Source organism: Haliotis cracherodii, unplaced genomic scaffold, assembly GCF_022045235.1.
Source record: "Haliotis cracherodii isolate W230 unplaced genomic scaffold, xgHalCrac1.p SCAF_1, whole genome shotgun sequence".
Lineage (NCBI taxonomy): Eukaryota > Metazoa > Mollusca > Gastropoda > Lepetellida > Haliotidae > Haliotis > Haliotis cracherodii.
The window spans coordinates 18,477,799-18,492,439 of NW_027266264.1; the positions used below are offsets into that span (position 1 = coordinate 18,477,799).

General features: G+C 41.5%; 3 protein-coding genes across 3 annotated transcripts; 1 reads left to right on the forward strand and 2 right to left on the reverse strand.

The window, feature by feature from the left end:
* Positions 1–385: 385 nt before the first annotated feature.
* Positions 386–3,698, reverse strand: LOC139461231 (uncharacterized). The gene is made up of 2 exons (XM_071242870.1): positions 3,455–3,698; positions 386–1,496 (listed from the first exon to the last, which is right to left on the reverse strand). Exons 1-2 carry the CDS (start codon positions 3,468–3,470, stop codon positions 622–624), a joined length of 891 nt encoding a protein of 296 aa, XP_071098971.1. The 5' UTR covers positions 3,471–3,698; the 3' UTR covers positions 386–621.
* A 1,413-nt stretch (positions 3,699–5,111) lies between these two features.
* Positions 5,112–8,304, reverse strand: LOC139461239 (dentin sialophosphoprotein-like). The gene is made up of 4 exons (XM_071242880.1): positions 8,137–8,304; positions 7,594–7,757; positions 6,592–6,724; positions 5,112–6,101 (listed from the first exon to the last, which is right to left on the reverse strand). The coding sequence occupies exons 1-4, from the start codon at positions 8,290–8,292 to the stop codon at positions 5,337–5,339; spliced, it is 1,218 nt and encodes a 405-aa protein (XP_071098981.1). The 5' UTR covers positions 8,293–8,304; the 3' UTR covers positions 5,112–5,336.
* A 3,262-nt stretch (positions 8,305–11,566) lies between these two features.
* On the forward strand, positions 11,567–13,089 carry LOC139461250 (neuropeptide S receptor-like). Its single transcript, XM_071242890.1, has one exon. It carries the CDS (start codon positions 11,567–11,569, stop codon positions 12,842–12,844), a length of 1,278 nt encoding a protein of 425 aa, XP_071098991.1. The 3' UTR covers positions 12,845–13,089.
* The last annotated feature ends 1,552 nt before the right edge of the window (positions 13,090–14,641 follow it).

Here is a 14,641-nt window from a genome sequence, read left to right on the forward strand (position 1 = left end):
TTGGTCAGCGCCTACCCGTGTCCCTAATAAAGGCCTTACATACAAAAAAACATGTTCGATCCCATATGGTCAGTCTGTGACCTTGTTACGCCATTAACCTCCATAACCATACTTAGGATAGCACGTGGCTTAAGTAACAATAAGACCAAAATCAACACACACCCATCCAACCCTCACCTCAAACACCCACCTTCGTGCTCTGTTACAGTGGAACGAATCACCTTAATCATTAACCGTTTGATTGGCATTCTAGAAGTTCAGTTCTTTGAAAGGCATTTGAGAAGTGATTCACATAAGGAAGAGAATATATGGATGTCAACTTCTTTATTATGAGGAACACAACGTTTCGGAGTATATGCTTACTCCTTCATCATTTATTCTAGAAGTTGGAAAAAATAAGAAAAACAAACAATAAACAAAACAAAAACAAAAACAAACAAAAAAAGTACAACTTTATGGATAACAACTTCTGGTTTATTGCGTGTAGCTGGTTTTCCATAAAGTTGTATGTTTTTCTTAACCTTAATTGTTATCAGGCTGTTTTCATCTCATCAGGGCGGACTTCGTGGACAAAATCCCAAAAGAACTCCCACCACAAGACAGATCATCTCCATACAGTAATTACTGATCTGCAAGTTGGAACACTTTGACTGACCCCACCTTCTCCACAACGTACAGCTTGTCTTTAAACACACATATGCCGCTTGGTTTTTGCAGCTGTTTTGAATCCACTATCGTTTGTATATACTTGCCATCAGACGACAACACGACGACATGGTTGAGACGCTGATCCGCTACATAAATCCGACACTGGGCGTCACATGCAACCCCAAGGGGGACCTCTAAGGTGTGACCCTTCTCTCCGTCGTACACAAACTTTACAGGATTGTCGTCTGCTTTGGGGTCAACTCCCACGACTTTTCCCGCGTTTCCGTCCGACGCAATAAAATCTCCATTGGGCGATACAGTCATGTGTAATGAACACTGCATCATGACTTTGGATTTTTCTGGACAATTGTAGGATCGCTCAACCTCACCATCGTCGTTGAGTATGTAGATGCCACCGCCGCCGTTCCACCAAGCAGTGCTCGCTGCCCACGTGTGTTCGTCAATTCCCACAATGCCACGGTAATTGATGGTTGTGCTAACAGTTTTGAGAACCTTCATTTCACCAGTGTCAAGGTCGACGGTGACAAGAACAGTCTGTGGATCGCTATCGAAATTTATTGTGGAAGCAATGAGTGTGGGTGACAATGATGTCACGGCGCAGACTCGAATGGGCCTGCGGATCTTGCTCAACGGCAAGCCCTGGGAGTCGAATAACTTCAAACCGTTGCCAAAATCTGACACAACGATCCTGTCTTCTCTTAAGACAACGATATCTCGAATCCATTCTTCACGGACGTCCTTCATAACCCTGCCTGTGCTCTCATGTATCCGCGCGGGGAAGCTGCATAACAAACTTGCTGTCTGTGACGCCATGAGACGACAAGAACCTGTGGGAAATAACACATATGGAATGTTTAAAAAGACATCATGTTTGTGGTCATCTTGTATAGAAGAGTAAAACGGGTTCGTGATCTCATATATATATTGTTTCGTGTGTAATCTGAGGTTTTCAACACGTGTATGAAGAAGAATATTATTTCTAGGAAGATATAACACCAAGCTACAAACAGATAATTGCATTATTCTGTTTTCGAGAAGTGAACTTAAGAATATAGGGGTTAGAGAGAATTGCCAAATGGTTATTAAGTACCTGCATTAAAAGAGGAATGTACCAAAGCAGATACACAGCGATATCAAAAGCGCTTGGGGATGACTGCCCCTCACAATTAACTGTTGAGAAATTGGCTGCTGAATTTAAGCGATGCAAAAGTAGCGCAGACGATGACCCTAAGGTATGGTCATCCTAAAGATGCCTCGTCTGAAACAAAAAGCGAGGCTGTCCACTGCATGGGTATGGCTAACTGACGTTTTACAGTTCAGCATATCGCTGACACTATTGGGATCACATTGCATACTGTTGCTATTAAATCACACTAGCATGTTTTTTACCAGTAAAGACGATGTATTGCCGCTGTGGAGGCCTTTTTGGGGGACCAAGATGAAGAGTGAGTGAGTATGGTTTTACGCCGCTTCTAACGATATTCGAGCAATATCACGACGGAGGACACCAGAAACGAACATCATTCATAGTACCCATGATGGGAATCGAACCCAGAGCGAACGAATTGAAGAGCGAACGATTTAACCACTAGGCTACCACACCGCCCCACCAAGATGAAGACGTCTATAGGACAGTTCAGGGATAATCAGTACAGGGACCAAGTAGATTTAAGAAGATCACACTGAAACTCTTTTTGATTCTGTGATTCCATGTGAGGCCTTAAACATTTTGAATTTTAATAATAATTATCGTATATCTTAATTCCCCCCTTGCTCAATACGTAATTTACTCTGTAACAACATTGGTTTCATGATTTGATCTGTTTATGAATCTACTGAGAATAAAAACATGCTTCATATATTCTATGAGTGAATGAATGTTGCGTAACGCCGCATCATCGAACTTGCAGAATGTCTCGAGTTTTGTTAAAAAGATCAATAACATCTATGTTGAAGATCATTAACATATGTCATACACTAAAAGACACTAAAAACACATAATCAACTTTAACTATATACCAGAATAGATTTTCAGTTTATTAGACTATTCTTTTGATAAGGATAGCAATCATACCAGTAGTTTCTCCAAATTCCCGATGGTTAATTCTGAATCGATCGCTGAATGACAAGGGCGACGCCGTGTTTGTTTATAAACACTGGAAGAAATCGATCCTACTTGACGTTTGATATTTCCATCCCTATCAGCATATACGCTGAAAACATATAACCAACTTTAACTATATACCAGAAAAGATGTGTTTTGTGCTGAAGTCCATCTACAAACACATCGGGTGAGATTCTAAAACGTGCGACATTGTTGTGTTTGATAATCTCATGCCTAAAACCCAGAACAACTTAAGTTGATTTTTGTGGCCATTATGTTACAAAACATAGGCGGATCCAGAGGGGAATGGTTAAGGAGTCCGTACCCTTTCCTTGTGAAAATGCTCGATCCGCTCTAGCAAAAATATCGAATATGCGTTTTTGTGTTTCAGTATATCGCATTCAAGGTCAAACAATTCAAATCAAGATCTAATTTAAACATGTTAAAAGGAAAATACACTCTAGAAGATTTCATGCTTTCAGAAACTAACGAGGAGTAATCGTTTCATTAACAATTTAACTGATAAAACAAATTTCTGTTCACATTACAAAATTAATAGCACCCTTGTACCACGGTAGCGTTTCGTACCAAGGGACGTAACTGTGGAATGCTTCGAGGGTTGGAAGCGCATAAATTATAGTTCGCGCGGAGACCGATTGACATGATTAAAATTTAACTTACAATAACTCCTATTCATTAATTAATCCATATATAATGACATCTACTCATATTTTCCAGATCCAAGCGCGTATTCCTTGTTCGAGTAGCCGATGTTGTTTTGCCCTGTCGTCAGGTATGATCAGGTGGTTGGTTACTTCCGCATTCACATCAACACATTGAAGGTGCCACCGCTCCGCGTGACATCCCCGGACGAATTACATTTAACATGCCGTTGAGTTGTTGTATTACGCTAGCCAGCAGTGCAAACGCTCAGGCCACAGAGAGGGTGCTTTTATATAATTAATAACATGTCGTATGTTTCTATTTATATCTCAACTAGACCAAACGTGATGATCGCGCCAGTGTCCCGGATCAGAGCAACCGGGACGAGATCGGGACAAAATATTGCAGATCGGATCACTGCCAGCTCTGAACAGTATCACATAAAGCAGATTGTCTCAGTCGTGGTAATAGAGGTTATCACGCGGATGCGTTTGCCTTAGCTACGTCACGGTTAGACACTGATTTTCAGTATATATATACGAGAATATTCTTTTGTTAAGGATAGCAATTATCCAAGTAGTTTCTCCAGGTTCCCGATGGTTAATTCTAACACGATCGCTGAATGACAAGGACGACGCCATGTCTGTTTATAAACAGTGAAAGTGGTCCTTCCTTGACATTTGATATTTGCATCTCTATCCGCATATGACCCCAACAGATGCCGTTTTAATCCGTGGGCTTTATCCAGCCGAGAAACCCACACATATGATAAATATTTATATCAGGTTGTTGAGGTAAAGTCATACCTTCGTATTCGCTATAACGCAGCTAATATGATGGAATGTCGTAACCACTAAGTGAATGGGTTGATTTTCAGGTTTTGACATAAAACATATTATTCAGAGTCATTTTTCATGAGGAAACTGTGTATGACTTGACCATTTACACACAACTATGTAAACCTTCCGATTACAGATCTATTCTGTCGATGTATGTTACGGTGCGTTCGTATTTACCTATTCATACCAACAAAAGAAAAAAAAAAGTAACTACATCTAAGAATGTGCTAAATGTAGTGGCGTGACATGGCATTGTATTGACCAGATAATATTTGTGACTGAAATATTCTCCCTTGAATATGATCGATGTCAAATTCCTCCATGTTTCGCGTCTGTCGTTTTGGTAATGCTGACACAAATCACTTATGGACGATGTTTTATACAGAAATAAATTTGACTTTCAACTTTCGAGTGTCAGTCTACTTGGAATACTATTACCTGTTGATAGACCCGTGAAGATACAGGTTAGTATTGGTCTTCAGTAGCCCGTGCTTGATGTAAGAGGCGGGATCGGGTGATCAGGCTCGGTTACTTGGTTGTTGCATGTCATCGTCTCCATGGTCGAGTGATAGAGCTTCCGCCCAAAGAGCGGAAGGTCGGGGGTTCGATACCCGGCCGCGTCATACCAAAATACGTTAAAAGATGGTACTTGTTGTTACCCTTCCTGGCGCTCTGAATTAAGGTGAAAAAAACAAAGGCTGATCGGCTCACAGTCAGTATACTGTGTCTAAATGGGGGATTCATGTTAAACTGCGGCATGGTATCTAGTGGTACGCCAGTGTTGTAATCAATATTGGATGTAAAGTTAAGTTTCTCTAAATATAAATATATTTTTTATATTTTTATCTTTTATTTGTAAAAGCAAAACATAACAAAATATCAAAATAAAACGCTGAAATGATATTCCGGACTATTTTCCTTTCTGAGAGGCTTAAGTTGATAACCGTCATCCCCTGAAGGGACAGAAATAGACAGTCCACTAAAGTTATATCTCCAGCCCGTATATTTGCTTAGAAATACCAAGTGACCTGTCGGTTACCACTTGTAGGCAAGTGAGTTGACTATCTGTCATGTTTGGTGTTTTTTTCATATTTGGCTCGGGCTTGTTTGAAGTCCTTAAACAAACTGTTACGTCTATCCTTCTGACCGACAGCTCTGTCTCGCCTTGCTTTGGGTCTGTCGCTACCACAACCATTGTCACTACCACTCTCATTGTCACTACCACTATCCAGAAGGGATTTCCGTTTCTTCCTCATTGTTCTTGGTACACTATCTTCGCTATCATCTTCTAGTGCTCTATCGGAAGTGTCATTCCTACTCCCATCATCGTCGTCGTCTGTAGCAGTGCTCTTAGTGTTTGGATCATGTGAAGATGGAATTGCAGGAACACGGCGACCATCCTTATTTTGCTTTCTCACAGCCTGATTAGCATCATTATCATTATCGCCTGTATTCGAATCACGGATGCTATAATTATTCCTTGATTTCTTTCTGCGTAAGGATGATCTTCTAGACGTATCCCCCCTATTCGATGGTTTGTCCTCATCAGAACTACTTGCTATGACCTTACTTGACTTCTTCACATCTGTCTTTAGGCCCACTACAACGGCTTCGGTTCCAACCTCTCCAACCCCAGTGTCGCCATCAACGGTTCCGTCAACGCTGTTAGTCTTCTTAAGTAATTTTTGACGAAGCAATTTTCGGACATCTTTGTCCTCGTTGTCACGTTCTTCCGGTAACCTTGAATCAGTGTCGGACCCAGATGATGGCTGAATAAGTCTTCGGTTTTTCACACGGTGCTTTGTCTTCTTCTTGCGAGGATCGGGCTGAAGTAAAAAAAACACAAACAGATACATATACACTGTTCACCCAGTCAGCAAAATCATAAGTGGATTGGTGGTCAGCTTCTGTGAGTGTCCGAGTGTCATCCTGCCTTGATGGCGTGGATCGTTGCTCACGAATACCATGTCACAGTTTGACTAGTCCAGCATGGAGGTGGGTGAGGAGAAATGAACTATTGCACTTATACATGGCCATGCATGACCAGATTCACTCACTTTGCCCAGAATCGGCAAGCGATCAGTGTCAAAACTATACCACAAGCAATCAGTGTTGCTTCTTGTTTATATTGGAGAATCAGTAAAGTCAAATATCACATTATTCACCACGAATACCTCCAACATAAAGTCATTTTCTTTCCAATTTCTGTGGGGATATTAAAATTTAAGTACATGTACCCAAATCAATGATAACTGTTGCAGCAGTTTGGGGACAAAATGGTCTCTAACAATAGCCTTTGTATTCGTCTCCACGAACCTCCAGGGGTGTGTCGTCACAGAAGTCTGAGTCACTACTGTCACTGCTACTGTCGTCGTCCATCGCCAGGAAGCCATCTAAAGACGAGCCCTCATCACTTGTGTAGACGGGGTCGTGGTTGTAGCGGTGGGTGCTGTAGTGAACACAGTATAGTTAACCGTAAACATGTGATATAGCTCGATTATTCACTCACAGAATGTATGTGTGCATTAGATTATGTATTATATGTACATTATGTGCGCAAATTCTTCTTACAGGGTGACAAAATAACTATAGGGTCTTCATACTAGGCTTATACTAGGCTTTTACTAGGCATTCACATTGCTCTATGAAATATGATCTATTTGGTGTAAATCTTGGTCACCCAATCATGCCATAATGGTTCAGAAAGTAAAAATGCTTTTCATTATTTTCTTGAATGCCTTAATTATAGGTGTACAAAATTCCATTCCCAACTAATTTCTGAGTTCTCCAAAAGTGGTGTAGGCCTTAGGTTGATACAATTTTGTTTGGTAATGTAAACTTTTCGAAAAGTAGAAATGAAGTTTTAGGGCATGTTATTACAAGATATACCTTCGATTTTATCAATTATATTTTTTCCCCTTATTTTATGCTACATTTTTAATACACAATATATGTTTATGATGATGACTATATGTATGAAGTATTTCTGGAGATGGTCGTGTAAGCAAGATGTGCTTTTCCCAATCCAGATTGTCATCAATAAAATATATTTTTTTAAATCAGATGCTCCTCATAAATGTTTCTGCGTCTTTGATCTTTGCATGTTATTCTAAAAACACATGTATTTACTATGTTGTGTATCTGAATTTCTACGGCAGCCTCGTCTCATCAATACTTGACATCATGACACACATCACTGCAATGACTTGTAACACACCTTCATCATAGGAAGACAAACACTTTGAACCAATCTCTCTTCACCCTTACATTCATATGAAAAGTTTGAATGCAACATATGTGTCACTTAACTGTACTTACACTCGTGTAAAATTGTTGACAAGTTTTCGAGGCTTCAAGTCAATATGACTCTTCTCGGGGGTCTTGGTTGTTGGAATGGCATCCCAGATTTCGTGTCTGGAGGGCATCACAAACTGTCTAGTCTGCCGTTGCCTTATTCTACAAGAGCTCCGAGAAGGGGCATCCTGTGACAGACCATTAAACATAAGAGTACCAGCAAAGAAGAAATAAACGAACTAACTGGTCTCGTGCTCCTCACCAAAAAAGTCGAACAAATGAAAAAAGAACGTTTACTTCTGTATGACCACTGTCGTAGAAAATCTAGGTGAAAGTAACTATTTAAATATTGAACCCAGAACAAAACAGTTTTGTACGATATTGGTAGGCACGTGACTGCGTATCTTGAAATACATAACATTCTCCACCAAACTCGAACTCACTCAAGAACACTTGGATTATTATATGTTTGATATTTTACTCGCCCTTCCGGTATTATAGTACACCGGTATTGTCCGGGTGTTAACAAAAGAAAATGTATCGTTAGTAATACAAGGTTCACAGTACCTGGCCAGCGGAATGACTGCACGAATCAGTCTTTTTGGGTGTTTTATGAGTGTCATTGTTGGATGATGATGATGAAGAAAGTCGTCTTTTCTTAGCCGACATGGCTTTGCAGCTAGCAATGTTTTCATTGGAGTCATCGCTGCCCGCGTCCTCCATTACATACGTACTTCTAACTCCACCAACTTAACCATATTCGTATGATATCAAAGGAGCGTAAAATGAGTTCGGTCGACCAAAAACATAAAATGTCCATGATAAAACGGTTCCAATGGATTCCAATTAAATGTAATTAGAGGACTTTCTCAATACATTTTATACAATGTTTTTAAAGGAAATTCCCACTTCACCAATTACTACTGGTAATTGGTAAACCAGGCTAAGCTGCTTCTTTGAGAGCCATTAGAAGGTGGAGTATCAAGTGAGGATAACATCTTTATGGGGTTGCCTAAAAGTCGGGCCGGGCCAGGCCAAGACGGGCCAACGTTAATATTGGCTACTTACACCATTAACGACGACCATACCTACATCTTATTGATGCAACATACATGGCATTAATGTACGATCTCAAACCAAAAGCGCGCAGCGAGTAAATCGCTTGAAAATTATGTAGTTGTGGCCGAGCTAGATTGCAAATAAAAGAGGTATAGTTAGTCCGACTTGGCACGGGCTGTCAAAATAAACTAAAATCCTCGCATATGTATCATCAAATGTGTTTACATCTACCTATATACAACTTTATAATGTCACAATTCATCGCATTTAAAGAAAACTGGTCCTTTAAAGTTAATCCCTTTGACTGTAAAGATCCGACGTTCAAACAGTTTGGTCCTCACTCCATGAATCCAATGATACACACAAAGTGAAAGTCAATTCTTATAATTACATTCAGCATCAGATGATATCAACTCACATTCATGATCAACTCTGACTTGACTGGTCTTGTGACATCTACACGAATGCGGCGGCCGTTGATAGCGTCATCGACGACTGGCTAGCCTAGTCCAGACTTTAGCATTTAAAACATTCCCATAACGTTTAATTCAGCAGAATCCCACAATGTTTTCGTTTTGTGGTGATGCTATATGTCGCTACACAGAGTATACGCTAATCTTAACGTCATAATGTTCTTGACTGAAAGTGGAGCTGTTCGATTAACGAAAATTCTATTGTCATAAAATGACAATTCACTCATCTATTTGTAGTAAAGTGGAACGGAACTATGAGATGACACACTTTCCGAGTAGTAGAACAAGAGTCGTGCCCACAAGCAGGACCTAAGAGTGCATGGACGCACGGAGTTATCTTCCAGCCACTAAGTCACCCGTGCCCGCCGGTTACACGCATACATGGCAAGTATACATTTTCTATAATTTTGTATGCGATTAAAACTCTTACATTGTTAAACCGTTAGAGGATGTTCGCCTTGTTACTTATTGATGAGAATTATAATGAGAGTGTTGCTTAAGTTTCTCCGCATATACGTGATAAAAGAAGCAGGACGTTTAATAGACATTGACACAGGGAAGTTAATGTAGCCAGTTATTGTATTATTGAAAACAACAGTCGTGTGTTTTGTTGGTTGCTTTGTTGTTTAACTCTGCACTCAGCAATATGCCAGCGGTCTGTAAATAATGGAGTCTGGACCAGACAATCCAGTGATTAATATCATCTGCATTGATCCACGCAATTGGGATCGATGACATGCATCAGCCAAGTCAGCAAGCCTGACCACACGATGCCTGACCTCCTACGACAATCATAGTCGCCTTTTACGGCAAGCATGGGTTGCTGAAGACCTATTCTACCCCGAATCTTCACGGGTCTCGTGTGTTTGGCAGACCTGCCATGAGCAAAGGGGTTAAACAGTCCAATTCAGTTAAGTCACTCACGTTCATCAGACCTATTCTGATTTACCATCTTACGCCACATGTCCATGCAGTACGTTCACAAAAGTGAAAAAGAGACAATTTAATCAGGTCACAGTCTATTAGAGAGGAACCTCAGTGAGATGTCATTTTGTAGTGAGGGGGAAGTATTTTGTGTTCACACAACACACAAAACCTCATATACACAGTATGAGAAAACAATGAGTGGAAGATGAATGTCGAGAAGGGTATCCACATACCGCTTGTGTGTTGAAATTGTGTGGTTATCCATTTGATAAGCCTCATTGTTGACTTTATGCAGCACAACTTTGCGAGGCCTTTGATAGTGTTTAGTTTGTTGTTTAACGCCGCACTCAGCAATATTCCAGCTCTATGACCAGTCCAATGATTGATATCATGAGCATCAATCCACGCAATTGGCCTTTGATAGTGTACATACTGTACATGTATATAGGACCCGTGAAGATCCGGGGTAGAATAGGTCTTCAGCAACCCATGCCTGCCGTAAAAGGCGACTATGCTTGTCGTAAGAGGCGACTAACGGGATCGGGTGGTCAGGCTCGCTGACTTAGTTGATGCATGTCATCGATCCCAATTGCGTGGATCGATACTCATGATATTAATCACTGGACTGTCTGGTCCAGACTCGTTTATTTACAGACCGCCGTCATATGGAATATTGTGCGGCCTTAAACAACAAACAAACAAACATGTATATAGGATAAGGACATCCATGTCAAACATGGATACCGATTCTGTAAGGTAATGACATCATCAGCAGTGTCCATGAGAATATAGCCCGTTGGGACCCAGAAATGTAGAAGGTTTCCCTAGCACCCCACTGCTAGTCGTTAGAGTGAGTGAGGTTTTACGCCGCTTTTAGCAATATCACGGCGGGAGACACGACAAATGGGCTTCACACATTGTACCCATGTCGGGAATCGAACCCGGATCTTCGGCGTGACGAAGGAACGCTTCAACCACTAGGCTTACCGACCGCCCCGCTGGTCGTTAGAGGCGATCAGATTGGGCAACCTATTTGCCGAGGGTTTGGTCCCATTTTCGATGGAACACTGGAGTTCATGTTCCAGGAATAGTGTTCCTGTGCCCTATAAACAAATTCGACCCTTACATCACCTAGACGGGTGGGTAAGAGGGGCTCGATCCTATCAATCATCTAGCCATAATTGCATAAATGTTTTGAAAATACTTGCTTTCGCTTTTGAACAAAGGACTTGCCATGGTCAGCTATTGAATTAAGAAATACAACTTGCAATTTGTTTACAAAGGCTCAAGGCTATTGCGCAATGCCCGGTCCATATATGGCTGAAATAATGCCGATGCGACGTTAAATTTTAACTCAACAGAAGGCGATGGCACATGGGCGAATCTGGTAGGTTCTATTTATGTCATCTTGTACTTATATCAGGATTAAATGCCTAAGCGGAAGAATTCTATTTCGTTTTTTGTTGTGATAACAATCAACTTTCAATTTCATCCAGGACTCATCTTGCCATTTCCTCATCACGCGTTAACAAAGGCAGATGCTAATTCTACTCAACATGTCGTTCAACATGAGCACTGTCCACCAATACAACACCATGTTCGCCCGTCTGAACCTGCCCGTCATCGTATTTCTCGCCGTTCTCTTGGCCGTGGGTGCCGTGGGCAATTCTTTGGTGTGTTATGTGTACTATTTTAAGTTCAAACCTAGCAACAACCGCTGTTTTATTGTTGTCATGGGGATTCTAGACCTACTTACCTGTACTGTCAGCATACCACTTCACATCCTGGAGCTGAAATACACTGCAAGTTTTGGGACGTTTGGGTTGTGTGAGTTAATAATGATGTGTGTTACCTTCTTCACCATGTCGTCTGCTGTCGTGTTGCTGGTCGTGGCCGTGGATCGGTACAGAAAGATATGCCGGCCCTTCAAGAGACAGATGACACCTTATTCAGCAAAACTATCGTGCATTATATGCTGTGTTGTCTCAGGACTGTTCACGATCCCCTCGTCTGTCATAGATGGACCTAAAACTATACCCGTAGGTCAGATTAATGCCACAATATGCAGTCAAAGAAATGAGGACTCTAACCTTCACATAGTGTATTCTGGAATTCAGATGTTCCTTTTCGTTGGAGCCGTAGTGTCCCTCGTTGTGTTGTATGGATTGATATGGCGCCAGATTCGTCGAAAGCAAACTATCAGAAGACGACTTTCCGAATGCAGAAGTTCAGACAGCACTCCAACGCCATGTTCAAGTGGCAAAAAGCATTCTGCAAGGACGTCGGATAAAGACTGTGTCCAACCATTCAACTGTGTCACCACACAGGGAGGGGAGGGGAACAATACAAATAGTCTGGTTAGAGGGGATTCCTACAGCGACGCTGCTAACAATGGAGCACCTTCATGTGTTATACAGAACTATGTGAGATGTGAGAGTGGTTCTTCTCAGTCAAGCAGTGATCAGGCAGTCATTACCTACAGTTGTAGTCAACCAAGTTCCCCCACATTCATGCCAGCAGTGCCCATACTACGACAAACGTCGACGTCAGCATCTTCTCAAGGGAAACATGGAACCAGCAAGATAACAATGGTACTTTTTCTTATTACGCTGACATTCATCCTAAGTTATCTCCCTTATCTAGTCCTGATCGTTGCCAGATCTGCACACCCCGACCTCATCGACGAGGCACCTGTAGTTGGGGCCATCTTGGAGCGGTCATACTTCATACAAAGTATCTCCAATCCATTCATATATAGTTTCTGTAACGCTACCTTCAGAAAACACCTCAAATCATTATGCTGCATGAAGACATGAGTTGGCTTTGAATTTTGCTTGACAGACAGACCGGGAAGTGGAAAGGAGGACTCCTTTACATCTGTGTAACACCAGTGGAATGTATTATTCAGTGCGCAGTACATAGCACCCATTAGTCACTGACTACATATTGTTTGTTTGTTTGTTGTTTAACGCCGCACTCAGCAATATTCCAGCTATATGAAGGCGGTCTGTAAATAGAGTCTGGACCAGACAATCCACCTATTGACATCATGAGCATCAATCCATGCAATTGGGATACGATGACATGCATCGATGAAAGTCAACGAGCCTGACCACTCGATCACGTCAGTTGCCTCTTACGACAAGCATAGTCGCGTTTTAGGTCAAACATGGCTTGCTTAAGACACCGGATCTTCACGGGTCGACTACATATTGTCTCACCTGTGAAGATCCGGGGTAGAATAGGTCCTATGTTTGAAATGTTTCTGAACACCTTCTTTGTGCTAGGATGCAATAGTGTCATTTTCAGGTGTACCCACCGTATGTTCCTGTGGGATTTCTTGTGAAGAGTGATTTATTTACCAATGTGGTCATCTTCACTTCCAGGTCTACGTAAAACATTCCCTAATATAGTTGCACGATTCAGTTTGCTCTCCTATAATATGAAACGCCATGCCGTAGATAATCACCATCCGGCCAGGACTGTCTCATGTATGTTGTCACGTACCACTCAGAGTTATTACCCTGTTTCTTACAGATGCAATCTAAATCGCCAGACAATTAATGCCCGTAAGTGTGCGTGCGTGTGTGTGTGTGTGTGTGTGTGTGTGTTTGTACCGATTGATGGCGATTTATAGTGCTATCCCACTGAGATACCATGCAGCAGTTTAACATGATTACCCCACTCAGAAACAGTAATCTGACTCCGAGCCGACCAGTCCTTGTTTTAGCCCCTTTATGCCTAGCGCCAGACGGTGTAACAACAAGTAATATCGTTTGACGTCTTTTGGTATGACGCGGTCGGGGATCGCACCCCCGGTTACATCCCATTATTGAGACATCCCATTAGTGAGACACCCATTGTAAGACAGTGGTCCCCGGACGGACGCTCTGCCACTTGACCACGGAGGCGGTCACACATTCACAGTATATGATTAGAACATATTCCTCACAAAATATTCAGCGAGTCTTGCATATATAGAACCCCTGGCATGTGTTTCCCGAGAATGTACAATCAGTTACTTGGCTCCAGGGAATACTACCATTGATATAAGCAATATTGGGTAAGTGAGTATGAGTAAGTTTAAATTTAAAGTCCCATCAGAATTATTTCAGTCATATTTTTATAAGAAATTTACATTATCAATGTATCCTGAAGACTTTATAAAACCTGTCAACGAAGGACAGTTAAAGAACTAGAATATCACATAAGGAACAGAATATATGGAGGTCAACTTCGTTATCATGGGGAACACGTTTCGGAGTGCATGCTTACTCCTTCACCTGATGGAGAAAGCAGATACAGTGAACTACGGTTATAACGAACACGCTTATAACGAACGAACGGATATAACGAACTAACTTTTAGTCCCGACTATTTGCTGCAGTTATACTGCATATATGCTTATAACGAATTACGGTTATAACGAACTACAAGAAGTAGTCCCTTTGAGTTCGTTATAACCGTAGTTTACTGTACATGATAAAAACGGGCTATAGATCACCAGCAACTGAAGGTAGATCACCATACTGGGGACCATGGGGACTTACAGTACCTTTGCTACCTGCATGGACCCCAGCAGGATTTACATCATCCCATCGGATGTTGGCGAT